Genomic DNA, 23,238 nt, shown 5'->3' on the forward strand with positions numbered 1-23,238 from the left:
ATATCTGATGATCTGCTTTGAAGTCTGTCTCCTCTCCACATGCTAACAGGAGTAAGGCTTGCCAAGCTACAAACCAGAAGCGCCGTCTTGTCTTCAGGCCAACCCTACGATCTTATGTACTCATACCCTCTGCCTCAGGCGCCCCAGCGTCAGCCATGGAGAGAGATGAGGCTGGGCAAGAGCCGCAACCATGCAGGCCACACGGACCAGAGTCATCACCAGCCTCCCTGCGTCCGCCCGGGCGGATAAGCATCGAGAAGCCTGATCTGACATATCTACTTCCGCCTGGTCCCGCCCACATGAAGACAGTTTTGATTGCGACCCAATGGAATTGTGGTCCGTCCAGCAAAGAACGGATCTCGATCTATTTAAACGGCAAAACTTCGGCGTGGCTCCGTCGTCATCGCCATCGGCACCCACTCTGCACAGCCAACTGGATGGGGCTCGTGTTTGTCGATCCGCAGAAAGGAGGCATTTGAGTCCCCCAGGCTGCCTATCGGGTCAGCGGTCCATGAAACTGGGGCGCAGTCGTGTGGCCCCGATGGAAAAATACCACCATGGTCACCAGTGCACTTGACTCGCTGGACGAGGAATTCGGGCCAACTGACACCTGGTCTCCGTCGGGGCACGGGGGGGATACGGGAGCGGCGGGATCCAGCGTCATGCGAGGAGGCCATTCCCACGATCAACACCCGAACTGTGGTGGATGCGAGTAGATCTGCCGCCGTGCCCCATCGGGAAGCGGATGCGAATGCGGCATGCGGCGAGCGACAGGAGGGTGTGTATCGTGGGGTGACATCACCTAGAACCGGCCGTGGAAAGAGGCCGTCGTACAGCGGAGAGTACAGTAGCAGCAGGAGATGTGACCCTCAGCCGCATACTTGGGGTCGTCCAGTTGAGTAGGGAGCAGCCAGCCTCGTGCCAGACCCACGGCCAGCCACAAACGCGTTAGCGGGCTACACAGCCTCAATCTTATTCAAGTACCGGTACTTCTTCGCAGAGCAATGAGCTGTATGTAATAATAAGTACCAGTACATTCACGGCCCAGGGTTCATCTCCTAGAGCCTCGACCAGGCCCGACTGATACCGTCCGTACCGGCGATACGCAAATTACCGCCGGCAACCCCTCCCACCGCTACCGCGCCACGTCCTGCCCCAAAGTTACCGTACGTGGCCCGAACAGCCCCCCCTGCCGTGTTTCTGCCTGCTCTCGTTGTTCTTCTGCATATTCTTGATTCCTGGTCGCCTGGGGAAATCCGGTTACTGCACATTGTCGAGGATCGTTCCAGAGGATCTGCTCAGAGCTCACCAGCTGTATCCCCACGACTCTCTGGGGCCACACGCCAAAAACCACGACACCATTTCGTCTCGTTCCTGCACACCCGCCACGGTTCCAGACTTCTTCATGGCCCGGCTCCATTGAACCATCTCGATTCCACTGATTGCTATTTTAACGCGAGGCCCAAGCCCCCCTAGGACACATTCCGGGTGGATCTTCTCCGGGCCTGACAATTGCAAAAAGCTGAAACCAACCTCGTCAGCTTGCGCCACACGGTGACTGAGTGAACGCCCCACACGCCCTGGACTTCGCCTTCACCCTCCCTCTCACCCACCCCCAATCCTCGCTCGCCCTGTTGTTCCAAAAGCCGCTGGGGTTAGTCTCTCCCTCTTCCCCTCTCCCCCCGTCACTCGCTATCCGCAACATCACATCCTAACATGACATCGGAAGTAGCCATCGCCTTGGTTCGTCCACCCTACGAGGCTGGCGCGAAACCTTCTGCCTCCATGGCGGCATTGATGCACTCGAACAACGAGCCAGTCGCCATCTCAAATCCGATATCCACCCCGTCCACCGCCCTCTCAAGCCCCGAGCCCATCTCCTTCCTCAAAGCTCCCTCAAAACCCGATACCAATTTGAGCTCCATCGCCAGTGCCGGCCTACACGTCTCGCGATCCCAACCCTCTCAGATGACGACTCCAGCCTCGGCGCCGGCGGATCGGCCGATCGAGCAGGAGCAGAAGACCGAACTTAATAACACTCAGGTCGCCCGCGAAGCATTGGGGGCCAGCGAGCGGTCGCCAGCTCATTCCATCCACGATCCTTCCATTCATGCGTCGCCCGAGCAGATGCAGGTAGACACGCACGCGAATGATGCTGCAACGGACCCATACGGATCGACCGAGCACCATCAGAATTCTCTCATGCAGACATCGACCGTCGCGAGTCCCGGACCTATCGAAGAATCGGCCTCGCAGGACGGTGACCGACCGCGGCCCCGGGCCGCTTCGGATCTCGAACAAGACAGCAATAAAGCCTTTTCGTATCCTATGCCCTCGGGCGGTCCTGGTATGCTGGCAGCGAATACCCCGCCGCCTCCCAGCGCCCGCCGTCTAAGCATTAGTGATCCGCGTCGCGGACTGAGTCTGCCCGACGCGGGCTACAATAGAGGCAGCCTACGCTCGCCATCGGCGAAGAAGCACCGCTGCCCCTACTGCGCCACAGAATTTACCCGACAACATAACCTTAAGAGCCATCTGCTCACCCATAGCCAAGAGAAACCATTCGTCTGTCAAACCTGCCAATCTCGTTTCCGCCGATTACACGACTTGAAACGGCACAGCAAACTCCACACCGGCGAGCGCCCTCACATTTGTCCCAAGTGCGGGCGTCGCTTTGCTCGCGGCGACGCGCTTGCGCGCCACAACAAGGGCCAAGGTGGATGCGCCGGTCGACGGTCAAGCATGGGAAGCTTTGCGGGAGAAGATGAATACGGCGACGGGCACCCTCCGGATGACACAATGGATGGTCTGGTATACGCGGAGCCGGAGCGCATGGATGAGGAAGACGAGCGACGACTGAATATGCCGAGCATTCGCAAGCCTGATGCTGATTCTCTTTCTCGATCTGACTCTCTCCACCCCCGTCAGCCCAGCACGTACCCACCGATCGCTGCTGGTCGTGCTCTTTACCCACCTCCAGGCTCGCACGGTGGCTCGGGTCCACCAACAACGGCGACCTCGCAACCTGGAAACATGACCTTCCCACCGGCAGGCCACCAGTCTGGCTCATCTGTTTTCACTCCGACCAATGTCGGCGACAGCCCCAAGCCGCTCTCTCCGAATGCTCTCTCGCACCATGACGGACACTCACAACCCCACCGCGCAGCCTCTCCCGCCATGGGTCAGTCGTTGCCTCACCCTCAGCCCTCCTTTGCTCGAACTGGACAACCCAACCACGCCCCGACAGGATTGGGTCTGCCACCACCCCCAGCTGGAGCCCCTCACCTCCCTCCGCCCGTCATCAGTTCGCCTGACGCGCGATTCGGCCTTCAGGCACCAGCGAAACATACGTCATCTCACGGCCATTCCAGCTCCCATCCGGGTTTCCCGAAGGTGGGACTCGATGGTCCTGCTGAGACAAACAATGAAGCTAGCCAGATCGATAGGCTCTGGCAGTACGTCCGCTCCATGCACGATGAAATGACTGGGTTGCGCGAAGAAGTCGCGTCTCTGCGCGCACACATCGCGACGATAAACCCATCATCAGCACCCGCGCCCGTCGAAATCAACCAGGCCAATTCCGGCCCAAGGTGAAGGCGATGCCGCATATACACGTGCTTTGGTGTGTACGATATAGACAAACCTGCAGAGAAACATTCGACCCGTACCCACATCCCCCTCCTCTATTGTTGATACACATCTCTCCATCCCATCTTCCCTGGAAGTCCGCCTGATATTCCCTTTATGTCCCTCATGATCACCGTCCCGACAACTGCCGGCGTTGGTGGCTTTCTCTTCCTGCTCTAATTACCATTTCTTCTGGGGTTCGGGGCCATGAGGCTTTTCTCCTTATTTTCCCCTCCTCTTCCTTCCTTTCCTTTCTCTTTTCATATTTACTTTCACACTGTAAGGTGTTTCTTTCCGGATCAGATCGAGGGAGTTCGGCGTACTAAAAATGGTTCGGATCACAACACCTACGGTACAATGATCCGGACCTTTTTGCTCTCCTTCCGAATTGAGGATAACCTCTTTTCTATTTTTTTTTTTCTATCTCTCTTTGCTTTTTCTGGAGACTGCTTTCCAACGATGCATGGAATGACCCTGGATTGGAGTTTTCTTTTTTCCGGCTTTCAACTTATTTCTTTCACTTCTCTTGTCGAGCTATTCAACCTTTGGTAGTGATAATATACCCTCTGTTTCAATTATACTCTACTCCACTAATCCACATCAAGTGTAATCGCACGGTCTGCATTAGTATGGACATTGAATTCGCTAGTTCGTCTTTTAAACTTAAGAACGTTAACTATACAAAAGCTTGCCATGTGGAGAGCTGTTTCAATGACCCACTCCCGCCCAACGTGGGTTGCCAACAGTTGGTTTAGGTGCCCGAGAGCCACTGCTACTGATGCACCGTTCGAAGTCCAGTACCTTCAGTTGTCAGAGTTAGTATACCGACGAAATCGATGTGGATGGTATGGAATGGAATATGCGGAGAGAGAACCGGCAGTAGGGAGCCGTATGGTCGGTGACGTCGGACTCCATTTCTCAGGCATTCTTCACAAGTGGCGACGTGCTTTTTCAACCGACTCCATCCGTGGTAGATCACCAACCCCGTAGTTTATACCAGCAGCGGTCGACACATTGGCGTCCCTGGTCGTCATGGACCATTCGGAAAACTTCGTCGGCCATGTTGTACGCTATGCAAAGCCAGCGGTCGTTGTCGCCATGTTGGATCAAGAAAAGAAGAACGTCGTCTACAATGTACGGTATCGGCGTCTCTATCTGGTCGGCCAATTCCGGAATTCGCTCCAGTTCCGAAATGACCTTCGACCAGCGAGAATCAGTGGCGTGGCCTACAATGACTCGTTGCTAGAAATCATCACTCAACTCTATGGTCGACGTAAGGAAGGCTAGTGTCGCCCTTCTTCGGCACCCACTTGGTCTTTGCAGACGGCGTGGACTGGCATTGTGTATTGATGCCCGATTTCTGCCGCGCAACTCTCTCGATAATATCCGCTTTGCTCTGCGGTCAACGGTGTCCATGGGAATCGAAGCTTTACCATCACCCATCCAGTCCCACATGTAGATGTAGAAATACCCCGAGTTTACATCTGCTCTCTTCCGGCCGCAAATGAAATCATATTTCATTGCAAATGCCAACAGAGCCCGTTCATGAGGGTTGTCGACAAGCAATGGCAATCAGACGCCGTTGCAGGATCCTATATCTGGCGCTTGATTTGTGCTTTGATTCGGCAACAGGTGCAGGGATATTTGTGAAGAGCACGTATTGTGCTATCTTAGCTTTCTTTTGGTGTTTCGCCAGCACTCGCACGAATAGAAGTGCCGAGTGCCTTGGCATCTTTCGGCAGCTCAAAACAAGCGTGGTCTTCGGGTTTCGACATTTTCGACAGGTCCGAGGCCGGTGGAGAGAAAAATAAAGCGAGGTGCCTCGAAATCAGGGTCGTGTCGCGTAGAAGTGTGGCTGACATTTTGATGATGCTTGCAATAAATGACGTGAGTTTCTGAAAGGTTGTAGCAGTCAGGTTCACTCTTCTTTTTCGCGCCAAAAAAAAGGTAATTGATGGGTGAGACAACACTAAACAGAAGAAAAGTTGCTAAGAATAAGAAAAAGTTTATCCATAACTTACCGAAGCTTCGTCGACTGTCCTAGGTTAGGACTGTTTGGGTAACAGATTTGAACACTGTTACCTGACTGCCCACTGTTAGTGTATATCGGTCAGTCAGATCGAGGTACAAGATCTCTACAATTGAGGTAAACCAGTCTGTGACTACATTCTTGCAAGAACGTGGCTGTCTGAGGTCTTGGAGTGAAGAAAATCCGGGGTCTCGGAGCGGAGAAAGTCTGAGGCTGAAGATGTCAAGTTGGTTTCAGAATTTGGCTGTGCTGCCATAGTAAAATTGAGATAGGAGTGAAGGGTGCGAAGTGCGAAGTAAGGGAAAGTGTGATTGAGAGTTGAAGTTAGATATGTGGTAGGATAATGAGTCGGCGAATATCGACGTATGATGCAGGGGTTGAGTCTGTTTTGTATTTCTCTGCTAGGCGGGCACGGAAGTCATCATTCAATTCGATGGCTGATGCAAGAAAGCCTTCGTGTGATCACTCAGGTATTCTGCACGTGCAAAGCGCATCTATCAGTATCATGATGTTGGCCGAAACTTCCTGGAATGTTAGTTTAATTTGGCACATGCAGCCCACGAGGTGGATGGTCTACTTCAATTGATACCTGAATATCTTCAAGATACTGGTATTTTCAGAATGCATACCCTTTTGTCAGAACAAGCTAGCGGCAACGTACCGCTGGCGATTGATAGATCACGTTCCTATGCCGGCACCGGTGTTGAGAAAACCGACTATCGGCGTATCCGCGCCTTACTGCCCACCCAAACCGCTTCCCGTTTGGGTGGGCAGTAAGGCACGGATATGGAATCCAGGGGTATTTTGGACCGGACCTGGTACACATGAACATCTATCTACATGCATCAATTGACTTTTGCTTTATGGCATACACACTGTCCACTTAACTGTGTACACAGTACCTAGCTGGTGATACTGATCAGTGGTTGATTACAACCACAGAACAGCTCGGTTTACACGACCTGGAAGAGGCATTGACCGCAGGGGAACGGGGAAACGCTTGCAGTACCTTTGAGACACGGAGGAGTTCCAAAGGATCTACAGTTGAAACCGCAACGAAGATCTGCGTCCACCACGCGAACAACGCGTTACCGGGGAAACACTTGCAGTACCGTCACGACACGCAACCCAACACACTCATTTCTTCGATCTATCCTATTCATATCTTCGCCGCAACCATCATGCTGCCAATCCCGGATAATCTCGCGTACGCCATTGAGGAGAAGACATGGGGAAAATCTGTCGACACACTCGACGAGAAGAACCAGACGGAAGAAATACTGAACGGCCATATAACTTGTGTATTGCGGACATGGAACACAATGCGCATTACCGACCGTGCCCTATGGAACGACTTTCACGATGAATTCAATGGATGGACTCTGGATATATTCAAGGGGGCAAATAAGAACGCTTTGAAAATGCTTCGACATCATCTGACTACCCACGGAGTATGGATCAGGGTAGGTCCGGGGATATCTTTCGCGAAGGGACTATACGACTGCCTCCAAGAAGTCACTCAGCACGAATGGACCAAAGAAGACATCGAGGACCATCTAAAGGAACACCCAGACAACTTCAACTCCAGATGGAACCCTGCACGCGACCAAGCGCCAACTATCCGACCAAGTTCTCTCGCAGCACGAGCTACTTCGGTGAACCCACCAATTCCCCAAACCCCTCGAAATGATGTTGTGAAACCACATATCGGACAAATCGACCAGATGTGGGAAGAAGCCAGATCCACACCGCTCGATACAGCCCATATAGACAATCACATACAGCAACAATCCAGTTACAGCGCATTCCAACAGAATTCCCAAGATATACCGTTACCAAGAATGATTGAAGCAGTAATGAGGCTGTATAGCAATACGGACGACAAGTATAGCGGAGGACTATATGATGACCTCAACACAAAACTAGTCAAGTTCTGCGACGTCTGTGAAAAGATCGGCCTACAGGAGCATCAGTTCCATATTGCATTCTCGCTTATGCTCAAAGGAAAAGCGGAGAAATTTTACTTCACAAGGATCAAAGGAAACGCGAGGGATTTTTCAACGATGGTAGAGATGATGAGGGCTAAATTCGACACGGAGAAACGTCAAAGATCTATCATCGAATGGAGGGAAACCACCTTTCCGAGGATTATTGCTCAAAACCCGGAGAAGTCGCGCTCGGAATGCCTCGAGATACTCTTCGAAACACTCGAGAAGATCCAGCCAGGATTGCCCCCAGAACACCGGTCGGAGACGACCCTACGGGAACAAACCATAAAGGCTTGCAGAGGCGTCGAGGAATGCAAATTCTCCTTACATAGGCCAGCGAGCACTCTCGAGGGCGTACAAGCGGAACTGCGATCAGCAGTTGCTAATGCGACATTTTCACCGCGTTCCGGGCAATTCCACGCTCGCGAGGAGTACGACGTGCATAATCAGCATTGGACTGACCGCACATACAGGGGGAGAAATCGTGGATACAGCCACGGTGGCTACAACCAGCGTCGAAGAAGCTATGGGTACGGCAACAGCCGTGAACCCACTCCCCTTCGTGGATCAGGACCGCGAGGAGGATACCGCAGAGGCCGACGAGGACCTCAATGGGCCCGCCAGGGGAGATGCTACGTCTGTGGACGACCAGGATGCTGGTCGAAGTATCATACCGGGGAAGAACGAAAACGATCCCTCGACAACTTCCGCGAGCAACACTTCTTCATGACAGGCCGGACAGCCACCCCGCAGGACTTCCAAATGTTTATCAGCGACTTCGAAGGCGCAGAGGAAATAGAGGAGCTAGACGACAGCGATAGGAATGACCCAAGCCAGACACTCGCGGTTATGACTATTGAGGATGATGAGCACGAGGGGTTCTTGACGGAAATCGGGCAAGTCGATGGAATCAGGACGATATCTATCCTGAATGACCAGTCAGCATACCACTTTTTCACTAAAGATGACATCTTCCATCAGTGACAAGCCGACGGACAGGCCATAGAAGCGTTCACACTCGATAACCGGTATTCATCCGACACTTTCCAAAGCATCATGCCAGACACTGGAGCCTCTGGGGTTTCGTCCGCTGGTGAACCTCAATTCAGGGCATTATGCAGGCTAGACCCTAAAGTCAGACTTATTACTTCACGGGCTGGGGAGCAGAATATCAAATTTGGAGACGGGATCCAAAGCCCTCCTTAGGGACTGTCGACGTCGACACCCCGATTGGCACTATTACGTTCATGTCCTTCCTACGAACACACCATTTCTCTTCTGTCTTAAGGACATGGATGCTATGGGAGTGGAGCTCCGAAACAAGAAAGACGTGCTCGAGCGAGGAGACAAGAGAGTACCCATCGTACGTAAGCGGGGACATCCATGGATGCTGCTGCACAATCTGGAGGAGATAGCAGCATGGAGTCACCATACCAAGACGGAGCTACGACAACTCCTCCGACGTTTCGGACACCCATCAGAACGGAAATTGACACGAATCCTTCAACTCGCTGGGCATGAGGTAGATTCAAAGTGCATTGACTACCTCACGAAGTTCTGTCACACTGCCGGATGAAAGGCAAGTCCCCAGGACAATTCAAGTTTACCCTGAAAGATGACTATGAGTTCAACTACTCGGTTGTTATCGACATTCTGTACCTGGAAGGAAAACCTGTTTTGCAGGTCATCGATGCAGCTACATCATTTGGTGTCGCTCGCGAGATTCCTAAGAGACATGTCTGCACGTAATGCCTGGGACACACTTCGTGCATGCTGGATCGATACCTACCAGGGGCCGCCGGACTACATTGTGCACGATGCAGGAAAGAACTTCACATCTACCGAGTTCAAGCAGCTTGCTTCGTCAATGTCAATCGAGGTCAAGGGGTTCCCCGTGGAGGCTCATAGTAGCGTGGGGAAAGTAGAACGATACCATGCACCACTACGCCGTGCCTACGAAATTCTTAAGGACGAGAACTTCGATAGGGAGATGATTCTGCAGACGGCTGTGAAGGCTGTCAACGTCTCAGCCGGACCGAATGGAATCATTCCAACGTTACTTGTCTTCGGGGCATACCCGAGAATGACCGAAATGGATCCACCATCGCCTTTGGTAGTCAAGAGAGCTGAGGCTATCCGTACTGCAACCAAAGAGGTCCGTCGCCTACATGCGGAACGCCAGGTGGGTGGCGCTCTCGCTATGCGCAACGGTCCTAGTATCATCACCACATTGACCCTACCATTACAGTCAGATGTTCGAGTCTGGCGCGAGAAAGGTGGATGGAAAGGCCCATGCAAGCTTTTGGCGGTAGATGGAGAGACTTGCACTGTGGATATGCCATATGGTCCTACGAAATTCCGATCAACTGTTGTCAAGCCCTACCATAGGGAAGAGCTCCCAGAGGGAGAGAGGAGGACAACAGTTGATCGGAATTTTGTAGGACCATATGGCATATCCGCAGTGCAAGTCTCTCCATCTACCGCCAAGAGAGGCTCAAATTTGCTATGCATTGCTTGGTGGCCAGGTCCCATATTTAGACTGTGTCGTCAGCGGATCCAGATGCCACTCGGTTACCCTCATGGGACCAGGCAACTGATTTAACGCAATCGCCCGAAGTTTCTCCAGGCTGAAAATCAAAGATTTCTTTTCCGTTCGCTAGACTCCAGATTCGGACTGTGTTTTGAGAGCACCCCGCTGCCATTCGATTATTATCTGGTGACCAGGCAATTGATCTGGCACAATCATGATCATGCTTCATCTCAGAACTTGATGTTCATTGCCCAGTTGCTGTCCCAGACCCGGGCAGTTTGGCTTTCTGTGCAGGTTTCTTTATTTTTATTTCCTGTTTGCTTAAGAAGAATGTACTGAGTGTCTCCTGATTCCAGATTACAACCATGAAAGGAGAATGCATTAGGCAGTGAGAATTCAAAAAGTCTAAAGTATTGAAAAGCCAAATTTTTTTTTTTTTTTATGTTATTTAATTCGATGATCCGCGTAAAACCTTACCATAGCTTAAGATACTAGTTGATTATCATCATGAGACCAACGGATCGCTGAGACTTCCCCCCTCATGTTCCTCACGAAAAAGCAGAAGCTGCTCCATATCTGGGCTCCGGATCCATACATTGTCTCATTCGACAGGCTGTCGTTGAATTCCTTTCATAGATTATCAAACCAATTGAGCTAATTGAATCAAAATTCGGCTTTAGCCATCTACAGTTAAGTACATTCGGATAGTCGTGCCATATGCCATGTGGAGCCATGTGGCGGACCCCACGCGGCCCAACCGTTGGACCGAGGCCCATGACCGCGTCCCGAAGGTTAAATTAATACACCCAGCCCCTGCCCGCCCTCCACCTCATCCTACATATTGATACAGTCAGCTCCAATTCTTGTATCGTCTTCAATTCAAGCAATTCCCAGCCATCATGTCTACCGTCCCTTCCCGCTCCCTCCAGGCATCAGCCTTGACCTTCGTCATCCTCTCCATCGGACACACGGTAGGTCCCGCATCACCCTCTTATCTTCCGAACTGCTCCGCATAGATCCAGCTGGGGATATAGTAAGCCAGGGCATTCATACTGACTGTTCTCCACCCCTTTTAGCTCGGCGGCAAAGAATGGACTGCCGAAAAGGTCTTCAAGAACATCAAGGGATCTAGACCCTGGGCTTGTGGTACTGTTGGTTGGTACCAGGTTTGTTCATCCCATGATCCAGCATAAAGCAAAGAATTGAAGGCTCACAAGCTCATATAGGGAAGCGCATTCTTCCTCCTTACCGGTAGCTATCTCATGATACCAAGGGCCTGTAAACGGAATTACTGATCTGTACTAGGAATTCTCCACTACCAATGGTCCAAGGATCCGTCTGCCCTGCAGGACCCGCTGAACAAGGCTATGGCGGCCATTGTGAACGTCCTGCTTTGGTCTAGCTCGGCTTGGTATGCTAAAACGGGTGTTAAGGAGAACGCGGTTGTCGTGGGGCTGTCGGCTGCGCTGCAGGCTTTCAGTGTCGGCAAGCATCTGCTGTAGATCTCGGTTTTGAGATGAAATTGAGTGGTCCAGTTAGGGCGGACTATACCTGATGGTACCTGTGATTATGTATGGATAGTTTCATATTTACTATGGAAATAATAGTCGGACTTGTCAAATGCTATTCATTATGCTCTTCGTATTTTGTATGAATTGACTAGTAAATCCCGAACTCCACATCATTTGTAGGCAGACAAGATCCTAATTAGACCCCCGCCTCTTCTCAGTCCAATCCATGAATAGCCCTACATCCGCAACAACCGCTTTAGGAACACCACCAAGAGTCCAATTCCTCTGAATCCACTGCGGAATGGAGCCACCCGCGTCAGAGGTCGTGGCCATAATCCACTGAATCGAGTCATTCGAACCAGTTGCTGTCTTGGTCTGTTGCGACGCCGTGTGTTCGGCAGAACTATTTCGTTTCCCGACGCGCTCGACACTGGCATAGTGGGCGAACACGGTGCGCTTGGGAACGGCGGACATGATCTTTTCGTGGATGGGTGTTGGGGTTGTAGAGGGGTCTGCGCTTAGCGGGATTTGGACTGTCACAAATCCTTTTGCGGGGATGTCGGGCTCGTTCTTGTGTGCGTCGTAGGTGGCGGATATGGTGAAGGAGATGAATGATCGGGGAGAGATTAGGGCTGTTGGGTGGAACTTGTGGGTGATAAGGTTGACTGGGAGGAGTGTGTTAGATCAAGCCTATAACCTTGGTACAGTATTGGGCAGGGGTCGCAAAGCACAAAGTATTCACCCTCAACATCCACATCCTTGAATATGAATCCATTCAAGTCCAACTCTCCAATCTCCTGCTCCGTCCATTGCAGCAGTCGCTCAACACTCGTCACGCTGGGCGTATATTCCATTTCATGCTCAGCATGGTCGGATCTTAATCCATCTTCGAACTCGGACCAGGATGCACTGCCGGGCGTACTTGAATCAGAGTGCTCGCTTTGGCGACAAACCCAAAACTCGGGTTTTGGTTTGCCAGGCGCGTTCGGCTCTTCATTTTTGCGCCATTTACGCGAAAGATGCACATCTGCGCGCGCGGGAGGTGAGCGACGAGGTTTGGATTCCCGATCCCAGGTGGGAAGGTCGGTGTTAAGTAGCTCCAGAGCTTCCTGCAGCGCGATGCTCGCGACCTGTCTTGCTTCCGGGCGCGTTGGGCCGGGCGGCAGTGATGGATGGGCGGGTAGCGCGGTGAAGGGATGAGGCTGTAACTGGATCAAGGGCATCTTGAGCACTCGAGAACAGAGAATCTGGGGAAGGGGGTGAAGTGGAGAAAAGGAGAATCTTAAGGCACCCAAGCTCGGAAACGAGAGGTGGGCGGAGCTTGTTTCTGGTTCAGAACAGTCTGACGTTGTGGTGGGGCTTGAACTGATTGGATTGGATTTGCTTTATATCCGGGGGTATCTAGGGGTTGATGGCAATCGTCCATCGGGGTATGCAACGCTAGAGACAGCGAACTCCTGGTCCTACACTGCCTGTCTCAAATATTTCTGCCAGGCCCGCTCCCAGGGCTTCCTCCAGTACCCAACGAAACCGCATCCCTTTAAGGTCTTTCCACTTCTTGGTTTTGCCAGGTAGAATTCCTGCGAATTCTCCGCGGGCTCTCTTGGCCAGGTGGAAGCTTTTTTCTGTTTCTACCGCGCCGTCCCATCGATCCTTCAGCAACCCCATGGGCACTTCGCTACAGCTAGACCGCTTCAGAAGGGAGAGCAGATGGGTACGGCCAGTCTCTAACAAACGAAGGTAGGTCCCAGTGTTTGGGAGTGACAAAAATAGTGTCGCAGCACGGGATTGTGCATTTGTCTGCACTGATCGGTCTGTATCTGAAGCTCTGCCCGGTTCACTCCGACTGGCCGACGTGACCGCTGCATTGGGTACTTTAGGAAGAGAAGCGAGGCTCAACGATCCTTGTGTGAAGGTGGAGGATGATACGAGGAATCCAGCACGCATCAATGCCCTGTATTCTTCAGTTTCAAACATGTTTTGCGAGATCGCAGAGCTACTAGTAGTTCCCATGCGGCTCACGATACCGAGGAATTTCTCTGAGGAACACTTCGTCAGTTGCTGATATCCCCAAGTGTCTAGCCCAAATGCTGGTGTACTTACCCTTGAGAGCTGCATCGAGAGCCGAGCTCTCACGTACCATTTTATCCCAGTCTTCCGCAAGAACCAAGCAGTCACCCAGTCCCGCCGCATCATTCCCACGCCCGGGCACAATCAACCGCCGAATACGACCCGCCCGAACTTGTTCGACGATCTCCCGCTCCACTTGCGTCGGCGCATTCATCAGCATATGTACATGTGCAACTGAAGCGAGTGGAGGCAACGAGCGACGGAGATTCAAGACTTCCGCGATGCGCGTGCTGTTTATGCCCGCGCGGGGCGGAAGCTCGTCGAACATTTTTGACCTGATATATTCAACCGCCTGTATGACATTCTCGACTTGCGCTGTATCGGATATATGATGCGACGGTCCGAGGTCGGGAAGGTCCTCGTCGAAGAGGAGAAGACCCTCTTCGGCGGCTCTCTTCACGCCGTTCGCCGCGGCGGATCCTGGCTTGCCCCGGGCATGGGCGGCAAAGGGTGAGGGCTGAGTCTTGCGCGACGCCGCCGATTTGTGTTTTTTGACACCGGCGACGGTAGCTGAAGTGAGACGCAAGGGCATACCTGGGTGAGATGTAAAATCTCGAACATTAAGAAAGTTGCCGCAAAGGGACAGTATGTGATTACCTCATCGGTCATGTGATAGTTAACGAGAACCAGAATCAGCGATGTCTGGGTGTTGTGGCAAGTTCGGTAGCGCTGATCAAATCTACTGACTTCAAGGTGAGTTGAATGCGAAGTATAAAATGAACGTGGCTAGACCAAAGGTTGAGAACCCGAAGTAGTTGAGATGGGTGAAGTAGTGAGCATTCGAGAACGCCCGTGGGATTGCATTTGTACTTAATCACCCATTCTACGAGCTACTTTGCCGATAATTCTCTGGGTATTCAAAATGCCAGTACTGCAGTGAACTGGAATTAGATTACTCTTAAAATAGAAAGTATGAGCAAATCAAAAATGTGTCGTGTTTGGTGTGAACTCGAATTATGTATTTCAACCAGGTCTGCACACAATGTATCCCCTAATCTTCAAGGTTATAGGTGACAATACACCCCCACGCCCAGAAATTGCCTGACAGCGAACAGTGCGCTGAAACCATCTGTACTGCCGGCAAGTTTTCAGCCAATACTAAGAGTAGATGATGTCTTCATTGCCGATCAGACGCTGTCTTCATCAAGAACCCGCCAATGACATCAAGCCGCCCATAGATTGATACCCGTAAATACGGTAATAAAACATATACGCCCGCGCGGACGCACCGGAAATGCGTACAGCCCTGTCCGACTCAATACAAGCAACGGTCGAGCGGTGCCCTGGAAGCTGCTGGTCTGGCCCCAGCGGCTTCATTTCCACGCCGAAAATAAAAAGCAAGACCATTCTCGCCGTCGTGTTGCGAATTTCGTACGACCAACGTGCTTGCCTTGGCATCCCAGCAAACCTGCAGCAGCTCACCGGGGCCACTTGATGTGCTTTCACATGACGTAGTCATGAGGAACCAGATTCTGATTGTCTTCAAGTTTTCTTGCTAGGTTTCAATGACAGCTCGCTACCCTGCGCAGGGAGACCCCACGCTTCGCTCGCTACCTGTCTGCTACCTCTTCTCTTCAATCGCTCCATCGGAGCCCCTCGTCGCATCTCTCCCGCCATTCCTGCCCCTCTGTGGAAGTCGGTCAACCATGACGGTCTTCATCGCGTCTCTGTAAGCCGGCCGTGGAATGTCCCCCAATTTAACTGCACACGCTAACCAAACCATTCGAATAGCTTTTTACCCTACACGGTCAACTTCCACGTCGAGAACTCTCGCTATCGCGCCGTCCAAGCAGCTCCGGCTACCGTCAATGCGGGGGCTGACTCGACTCCTCCGCAGCCCAACGGGGGCGCCAGCTTGTTCCAAAATCAGACTGCCAAACCCCAAAAAGGCCTTACCCCCGGCGCGACAACCGATCACGAGCGGATATTTACAAGTAATCCGGACCAGGAGGAACCGGAGGATCACTCATATTTCTCGCTAGCTCCAATCCCGGAGCACTCTCAGTCTCAACTGCTCACCGAGAGTGAAGCGCATTCGCCGGCATGGGGCGCGACAACTTCTTTGAACCAACCAAAGCCCCAGACACTCGTGTCGCCGTCGCCGTCCATCCTAAAGCATCAAGATCCCGTCCTGCCACACAAAGAGACCATCGCACCCAAGACTCCCGAGGCCAAACCTGCAGCCTTCAGCTCCGCCGTCAACAAGCCCGAGTTGACCGGTCGCAAGCAATCGTTTTCTCGTGCCGACTGGACAATTGAAACCGCTGAACAAGGCAATGGTGGCCTGCGAAATGCCGTTCGTTCCGCCAAGGAAACTGGGTACTTGGGAGAGTTGATGTGGGTCGGTACTCTAGGAATGCCTACTGACGCGCTGGTGAAATACACGCGCAAAGAAATTGCTGAGAGATTGGAAGACGAGTATAGCTCTTTGACGGTTTTCGTCAGTGACGGGGACTTTGATGGGCACTACACTCACTTTTGCAAAACCATCCTCTGGCCCGTATTCCACTACCAGATTCCGGACAACCCGAAGAGCAAGGCGTACGAAGATCATTCCTGGATTTACTATGTGAAGCTCAACCAGGCCTTTGCCGAGAGAATTGCCAAGAATTGGAAGCGAGGCGATTCGATCTGGGTTCAGGACTACCACCTGTTGCTGGTCCCGGCTATGCTGCGCAAGATGCTCCCGGATGCCCAAATTGGGTTCTTCCTGCACATCGCGTTCCCGTCGTCAGAAGTGTTCAAGTGCTTGGCTCCGCGAAAGGAACTCTTAGAGGGTATCCTTGGAGCCAACTTGATCGGATTTCAGACCGATGAGTACTGTCGTCACTTTTTGCAGACGTGCAGTCGGATCCTCTGCGTCGAAGCCACCAATGACGGTATTCAGATGGAAGACCGTTTCATCAACGTGGGAACATTTCCAATTGGTATCGACCCGACTTCGTGGGATAAGCGTCGTAAGGCAGCGGATGTGGAGAGATGGGTTGATACCATCTCCGATCGATACCAGGGTAAACGACTGATTGTTTCACGCGACAAGATTGACTCTGTCCGTGGAATCCGCCAAAAGCTGCTGAGCTATGAGCTTTTCCTCAACACGTATCCGGAATGGGCCGACAAAGTGGTGCTCATCCAGGTTGCGACCAGCACCACTGAACAGCCAGAGCTGGAAGCTACCGTTTCTGATATTGCCATGCGCATCAATTCCACACACTCAACTCTGGCCCACCAACCTTTGGTTTTCCTGAAGCAAGACTTGGCATTCCCTCAATACCTCGCCCTGATTACGGTGGCCGATGCTTTGATGATCACCAGTCTTCGCGAAGGCATGAACTTGACCAGCCATGAATTTGTGTACTGTCAAGATGGCAGTTACGGCGACAAGAAATATGGTTCTCTCATTCTCAGTGAATTCACAGGGAGTGCGTCGGTATTTGGAAATCACGCGCTTTTGGTCAACCCCTGGGATTACCGGCAATGCTCTGAGGCGATTTATACAGCGCTCACGCGGGATGAAACGAAACGCAAGGAAGTGTGGAAAGAGCTCCACCGCGCTGTCTTGCAAAACTCAACCGCTAACTGGGTCAAGTCATTCAACGAGACTTTGATCCGCGTTTGGAACGAGCAATCTTCGCGAGAGATCATGGCTGTACCTCGATTGTCTGTTCCTCGACTCATGGAGAAGTATCGGCAGTCGCACCGCCGCCTTATGATCGTTGATTACGAAGGCACACTCGCCTCATGGGGATCTCCACGCAGCATCATTCTCACTACCCCACAGCGTGCAATCATAACCTTGACAGAGCTGACTGACGACCCTGCCAACATCGTCTACGTGATGAGCTCACGCATGCCCGAGGAAATGGAGCGGCTATTCCGCCAGGTCAACCACCTAGGCCTGATTGCTGAAAACGGATGCTTTGTCCGCGAGCCCGACTCTGACGAATGGGTGAATCTGGCCGACAAGAATAGTATCGAAAATTGGAAGACAGCGGTTTCTCCCATCTTGGCTTACTTCAAAATCCGCAGCGAGGGCAGCTGGATCGAAGAGCGTCACTGTTCACTCGTATTCCACCATGGATCAGCCGAAGATCGCGCCAGTGCGGCGCGGCTAGCTGCTGAGTGTGCGGACCACATCAACGATGCGTGTGCTGGCCATGGAGTCCATGCGATTCCAGTCGAAGGTGCTCTGATCGTGGAGACTCCCAATACTAATAAGGCGTCCGCTGCTGCGAATGTCTGGAAATGGGCCTTGGAAAGCTCAAAGAAGAGCGAGGAGCTTTCAAAACCCGACTTCTTGCTTATTATTGGTGATAATCGTGAAGATGAACCTGTCTTCCGATGGGCCAACAAACTCGAAGATGCCAAGGCGGTGGATTGTGCGATGACGGTCACTTTGGGATCGCGAAGCACGGAAGCTAGAGCGACATTGACGCAAGGGGTGACAGGTTTGTTTTGGGCCCTCTTTCTCCCTTCTCAAGCATTCAACTAATTGATTATTTAGGTGTTCTGACCTGCTTGCAACAACTGGCAGCATCGGCAGAACCAAAGCCGACGCCGCCGCAGTAATGGCATGCGCCTCGTCAACCATTCAACCAGCATGTCGAACGAATTTTTGGTGTTGTGAGCATGCGAAAATGAGACCATGATTTAAAAGGGTCTGGCGTTTATTGAAACATTTATTTTCGGTGGGATTTGGTACAAGATCTGTTCAAGGATTTAGTAGAAGTGGTTATCTGGATACATACATCAGACACCGTAGCAGCATTCGTCTATGGCGCCTCTAGGCATTCCATAATGCTCATGACACATTCTCTACTCACTACGTCGCATCCTCCAGATCTTGCATCAGACATAAATCCATTTTTCTTTAGGCTTGGCACTACAATGCATTGTCCTGCACGCTTAAGTTAGTTAACCTTGGTTGCGATTACTCATCCGATCCGTCCGAGGCAGATCGCCGCACTGGGACCCGCGGGACCGAGGTTCGCCGAGTGCCTGTGCGGAGTAGTATACGTCCAGTTTCCTGTGAATCTTCTCCTCTCCCTCACACCTCCCTACCGCCATGTCTACCCTCAACTCCTCTTTCGAGGATGCGATCCGCGTCACTCCTCAAGGTAACAACAAGTACATCGCCAATCTGCGACCAGAATGGTGCATTGGAGCCGGTATTCCACCCAACCCTATACCATGTAGTCCAGCAAAGAAACCAGCTCACTAACTCACCCACAGTGCCCCATGGTGGCTACACAACATCCGTGCTATACAGACTAGCGCTCGTGCACTTCGCGCACGCTCATCCAAAGCAATACGACACACCTGCCTCACCCATTTCCCTCCAACTCTCCTTCCTCCGGCGCACAGCCGCCGGCCCAGCGACAATGGAAGTCGAAGACGTGAAGATCGGCCAGCGTACAAGCACAATCCATATCAAACTCCTCCAGCCATCAGAGAAACAAAAAGATAAAATGGAAACCAAGGTTGCCGGGTACATCACTGTCAGCCCACCGAGCGCAGAAACCGGGATCTGTGCAACAACAGGCTGGAAACCCTACCCAGCACCTCCATCTGGGTCCGGCCCTCACGGCAAAATCAACTTCGACGCCCTAGCCAACGGAAAAGATGGCGAGTGGACGAAGCTCGATCCCCCGTACCCGGAATTCCGCCGCGCAGCCTCGCAGCTGGAGCTGTTTGGCCCTGGAAAGGGCGAGACGCAGCAGCAGCGGTCGGGGTCCATGGCGATTGACCAGTGGGCGCGGTTTAGACCAAATGGGGATGTTAATGGTCGCTGGACGGACGCGACGATTCCGTATCTTATTGATATGTTTCCCATGGCGCTGGATGGGTTCGATACCGTTTCTGCGAATGCGGCGGCGAAGGCGAAAGGGGAGAAGGTGGCGGAGATGAAGGCGAAATTTTGGTATCCGACTGTTACGCTGAATGTGGATATGAAGAAGCATTTGCCGGCTGAGGGAGTGGAGTGGCTTTATTCGAGGATTGTGACGAAGGTTGTTAGGGATGGGAGGACGGATTTGGACGTTACGGTGCTGGATCAGAATGGGGAGGTTATTGCGCTGAGTACGCAGGTTGGGCTTGTTGTTAGTGCGGCGAGAAATGTTGGCTCGAGGAAGATGGAGAAGTTGTAGATTTTGCTTGATGGGTTGGTTTGATAGAGGTGTATATATTGATCTGAGTTTATAGATCTGCACATATAACCTTCCTGACAAAGAAAAAAATAAAAATAAAAATAATACTCAGGATAAAAAGATTTGAACAAGATCATTTCCATGGTCTATTCATGCTATGTACAAGAAATAGAGCTCAATATGTCCAGAACGAGCCCCGTTGCAGAATTTAATTTTTCCAAGAAAGAAAGATCTATCTCAACCCCATCCATATCCACTTAAAGCTTCTCATTCGGCGTCACAATCCAAAACGCCATAGCATCTGCCTTAACAATCTTCCTCTTCGCCCACTCAAGATGACCACCGGCCCCCTCCTCATCCTCCTGCAACGCCTGAGCCCTAACCCAAAACTTCCTCCCGACACGCCCAACAACCTTCACCCGCACAACCAGCAAAGCCGGATTCGTCACCCGCTTCTTATACCGCACATCCAACTGCGCCGTAAAAATCTTTCCGCGCGGGTTACTCTCTTCCGAGACCGGGACCGTCGATCCCGAGTCCGACGACGTATGCGCCGCGACAGCAAGCGACATCGCCTCGTCAATCAGCGTCGCGACAATCCCGCCATGAACAGTCGACGGGTGGCCCGAGATTCCCGGGCTCGCAAGGTCGCAGATCATGATGATGTCCGCGGGCATTGTGCCGGGTGTAGGGTTCCCCGCTGCAGCGGCCGCGGCGGCATCTTGTTTTGTTGCGGGGAGCCAGGTGGGGATTTTATTTGGGGGAGCGGGGATTTCGCGGCGTTGGAGTGTAAGGACGTGTGGGATTGTGGTACTTGTGCCGAGTGTGTTGGCGAAATAGCCGTCTTCGCCGGAGGGCTTCATGCGTCGTGAGTCGGTGTCGATTGGTTTGTAGTCTTCCGAGGTGAGGAGAGAGTTTGCCCATGGGTGGCTGCGGAAATGCGGAATGGCGGGGTCTGGGGCTGCCATTGCTTTCTGTGGTTGCTTCGGTGATCTTGAGGGTCGAATTCAAGGGGATGAGGTAGTTGGGGATGGCATCAAGAGGTGAGTTGAGGGACTAGTGGTGGTTGACCTTCATACACTTTCACTTTGGCCGCGGGCTCGCGATAACCTCGGCCCGGCTCGATTAGGAAGTCCGTCAACCGATCGAATCACGTGAGTGATATGTTTCCCAGGTCTTTGAAGTCGCATGGAGGGATTGATTTGCTTGACTTATCCAAGGTGATTGGGAATGGTCTGGGCATACCATTTGGTGGTCATGTGTGAAGCAGTCATGGTCGCGCTGATCATTTGGAGCTTGCCCAGTTGAACGGGCATACCCGAGCCCCTGCAGATGGAGTCGTCGATCGGTGCCAAGCATGGCCCCGACAGTTCCTGGCCAAGATGATGTGCAAACTGTTGTTCACTTGGAGGTTTCGCTGTCCCTTCGGATGGTTGGCGAGCTCACTCTTATTTTCCAGTCTGTCGACTGGGGCGAAAACAAGTCTGTTCATAATGACAGGACATATGCCAGATATCTCGTGATCGCGTTGTGGAGAGCCGAGTTGTCCTCTCAATTATGCCTACAGTGATTATCCAGCGATTGCCAATACCCTAGGGTAAGATATCCAATTCCGTGGATTGGCTGTTAGATCAAGAGATAAGGGTCTCAGAGGCCAAGAAAAAACATCAAGCCATTATTCCATCCGTATACGAGACTTAAACCGTAATTGGCGACAGTCCTCGGAGCGGGGAAGGAAACCCATTCAAGCTCACGATCCAAGCATAAACAACACATCACATATCTGCCCCATGTGTCTCAAGTCCGGGGACCAAAGGGCCTGCCCGTGCGCAGTTTGGGTCTTACTCGGGTATGCATTCGGCGGGTGACAGCCGCAAGGAGGTGCAGTTTCCTGGCCGGGAATTCGGGAGTGGAATGCGCGTATAAACAAGTGCCGGTCCGGGGCAACTGAGGACTGGGAACTTGAGACATTGGCAAAGCTTACCATGGTACTTTCCCCAGGGTAGGGAGGCCCGTTCCAGGATTTAGTTGGAAACACAAGGCAGGCCCAATAGTCTGTGCGACAAACAGGGTGCCGTCGGCGAGCACAGGTAGTTATGCAGATCAATAAACAATACTGCAGGGGAGCTGCAGGAGGGGATGTTTCTGGATGTTGCATTGGCGAATCCCGCTAAGCAGCTAGTCCCCCAACAGGGCCAACAAGAAAAATCGGGCAACAGGGTTCAGCAGGGTCCGGCAGGGTCCACTGGGATAGTACGGTATGCATCTCCTGCCCTGGCGTTGCCGCCGGTTACCTGGGCACCTTGGCACTTTCCTCCGCTATTTGGCGCTTTGTTTCCCTCTATTTCTGTGGCGCGATTCTTCTCTTCTCTTCTTCCACATCTCTCAAGCACCGTATTCCTCTATCCACATCCATCACCATGCGCGCTTCCGTTGTGTACCTCTCTACTCTGGCTACTGCCGTTCTTGGCAGCAACTCCACTACCTACACCCTCCCCGCAGGGTTCAACATTGGCCTGGTCAAGCCGGATGAGCTGAGTGAGTCGACAACAGCAAGACGGTCGCATTGAGCATCGCTAACCAAAACCTCTTCCAGACTCGTGGTGTCTGGGCCAGCGCAATGTCTGCCCCCAGATCTGTGAGGGCGGTACCAAGCAAAACACCTGCGATCCGGTATGCAATTACTCTTACCGTTCAGTCCCCATGAACCGCAGCTAACAATCCCCCCAGAAATCTCTGCAGTTCAGCTGCATCTGCTCTGACGGCACCACTCCCGATGTGGCTCCGTACGTCCAGACTGTGCCCTTCTACGTCTGCGAGGCCAACTTTGGCCAGTGCATCAACGCCCACCCCGATGATGCGGACGGCCAGAAGGCTTGCAAGGAGGCTGCTCAATGTGGCAGCAAGAATGCTAGCAGCTTGAGCACCACTACTTCCTCGTCTTCGCCTTCCACTACCATGTCGTTGACCACTTCCACCGATAGCTCCTCCAGCGAGACTTCATCCTCGGTGGCCGCTGCCAGCACCACTACCAACGCTGCCATCGCCATGGGTGAGAGCTACTCTACCGGTATTATGGCCGGTGCCATGTTCCTGGCCGCTCGCATGTTCCTGTGAAGAACATCCATCATATGATTTAACATGTCGCTTGGAGTGATGGCCTTGAGTGGAGTCTTGCGGCGAATTCGCGCTCAATTGTCCTATTTTCTTATTTCAGCGCGATCACGACTTTTCCCTGTTTTTTGAATGCCCGATTCCCCGCTTTTTGAATGATTGT

At 52.4% G+C, this 23,238-nt stretch overlaps 10 protein-coding genes across 10 annotated transcripts; 8 read left to right on the forward strand and 2 right to left on the reverse strand.

Moving 5' to 3' along the window:
• Positions 1-1,716: 1,716 nt before the first annotated feature.
• Positions 1,717-3,594, forward strand: N7532_011106 (C2H2 zinc finger protein; the record flags this gene model as incomplete). The annotated part of the gene is made up of 1 exon (XM_056623597.1): positions 1,717-3,594. One exon carries the CDS (start codon positions 1,717-1,719, stop codon positions 3,592-3,594), a length of 1,878 nt encoding a protein of 625 aa, XP_056468585.1.
• A 1,065-nt stretch (positions 3,595-4,659) lies between these two features.
• On the forward strand, positions 4,660-4,914 carry N7532_011107 (uncharacterized protein; the record flags this gene model as incomplete). Its single annotated transcript, XM_056623598.1, has 1 exon — positions 4,660-4,914. One exon carries the CDS (start codon positions 4,660-4,662, stop codon positions 4,912-4,914), a length of 255 nt encoding a protein of 84 aa, XP_056468586.1.
• Positions 4,915-6,837: 1,923 nt separating this feature from the next.
• Positions 6,838-8,628, forward strand: N7532_011108 (uncharacterized protein; the record flags this gene model as incomplete). The annotated part of the gene is made up of 1 exon (XM_056623599.1): positions 6,838-8,628. One exon carries the CDS (start codon positions 6,838-6,840, stop codon positions 8,626-8,628), a length of 1,791 nt encoding a protein of 596 aa, XP_056468587.1.
• A 588-nt stretch (positions 8,629-9,216) lies between these two features.
• N7532_011109 (uncharacterized protein) lies at positions 9,217-10,246 on the forward strand (the record flags this gene model as incomplete). Its single annotated transcript, XM_056623600.1, has 2 exons — positions 9,217-9,381; positions 9,437-10,246. The coding sequence occupies 2 exons, from the start codon at positions 9,217-9,219 to the stop codon at positions 10,244-10,246; spliced, it is 975 nt and encodes a 324-aa protein (XP_056468588.1).
• An 827-nt stretch (positions 10,247-11,073) lies between these two features.
• On the forward strand, positions 11,074-11,676 carry N7532_011110 (uncharacterized protein; the record flags this gene model as incomplete). The annotated part of the gene is made up of 4 exons (XM_056623601.1): positions 11,074-11,145; positions 11,251-11,340; positions 11,401-11,425; positions 11,480-11,676. 4 exons carry the CDS (start codon positions 11,074-11,076, stop codon positions 11,674-11,676), a joined length of 384 nt encoding a protein of 127 aa, XP_056468589.1.
• Positions 11,677-11,877: 201 nt separating this feature from the next.
• N7532_011111 (Serine-threonine protein kinase 19) lies at positions 11,878-14,347 on the reverse strand (the record flags this gene model as incomplete). Its single annotated transcript, XM_056623602.1, has 4 exons — positions 11,878-12,350; positions 12,428-12,887; positions 13,153-13,724; positions 13,789-14,347. The coding sequence occupies 4 exons, from the start codon at positions 14,345-14,347 to the stop codon at positions 11,878-11,880; spliced, it is 2,064 nt and encodes a 687-aa protein (XP_056468590.1).
• A 1,114-nt stretch (positions 14,348-15,461) lies between these two features.
• Positions 15,462-18,384, forward strand: N7532_011112 (putative alpha,alpha-trehalose phosphate synthase subunit TPS3; the record flags this gene model as incomplete). The annotated part of the gene is made up of 3 exons (XM_056623603.1): positions 15,462-15,484; positions 15,547-18,263; positions 18,320-18,384. The coding sequence occupies 3 exons, from the start codon at positions 15,462-15,464 to the stop codon at positions 18,382-18,384; spliced, it is 2,805 nt and encodes a 934-aa protein (XP_056468591.1).
• Positions 18,385-18,880: 496 nt separating this feature from the next.
• Positions 18,881-19,961, forward strand: N7532_011113 (thioesterase family protein; the record flags this gene model as incomplete). Its single annotated transcript, XM_056623604.1, has 2 exons — positions 18,881-18,983; positions 19,048-19,961. 2 exons carry the CDS (start codon positions 18,881-18,883, stop codon positions 19,959-19,961), a joined length of 1,017 nt encoding a protein of 338 aa, XP_056468592.1.
• A 257-nt stretch (positions 19,962-20,218) lies between these two features.
• N7532_011114 (Thioesterase superfamily) lies at positions 20,219-20,929 on the reverse strand (the record flags this gene model as incomplete). Its single annotated transcript, XM_056623605.1, has 1 exon — positions 20,219-20,929. The coding sequence occupies one exon, from the start codon at positions 20,927-20,929 to the stop codon at positions 20,219-20,221; it is 711 nt and encodes a 236-aa protein (XP_056468593.1).
• Positions 20,930-22,381: 1,452 nt separating this feature from the next.
• N7532_011115 (uncharacterized protein) lies at positions 22,382-23,078 on the forward strand (the record flags this gene model as incomplete). The annotated part of the gene is made up of 3 exons (XM_056623606.1): positions 22,382-22,499; positions 22,558-22,634; positions 22,692-23,078. 3 exons carry the CDS (start codon positions 22,382-22,384, stop codon positions 23,076-23,078), a joined length of 582 nt encoding a protein of 193 aa, XP_056468594.1.
• Between the last annotated feature and the right edge of the window lie 160 nt (positions 23,079-23,238).

The sequence above is a fragment of the Penicillium argentinense genome (assembly GCF_028826775.1).
Source record: "Penicillium argentinense strain IBT 30761 chromosome Unknown utg000011l_segment0_segment0, whole genome shotgun sequence".
In the NCBI taxonomy this organism is placed as follows: domain Eukaryota; kingdom Fungi; phylum Ascomycota; class Eurotiomycetes; order Eurotiales; family Aspergillaceae; genus Penicillium; species Penicillium argentinense.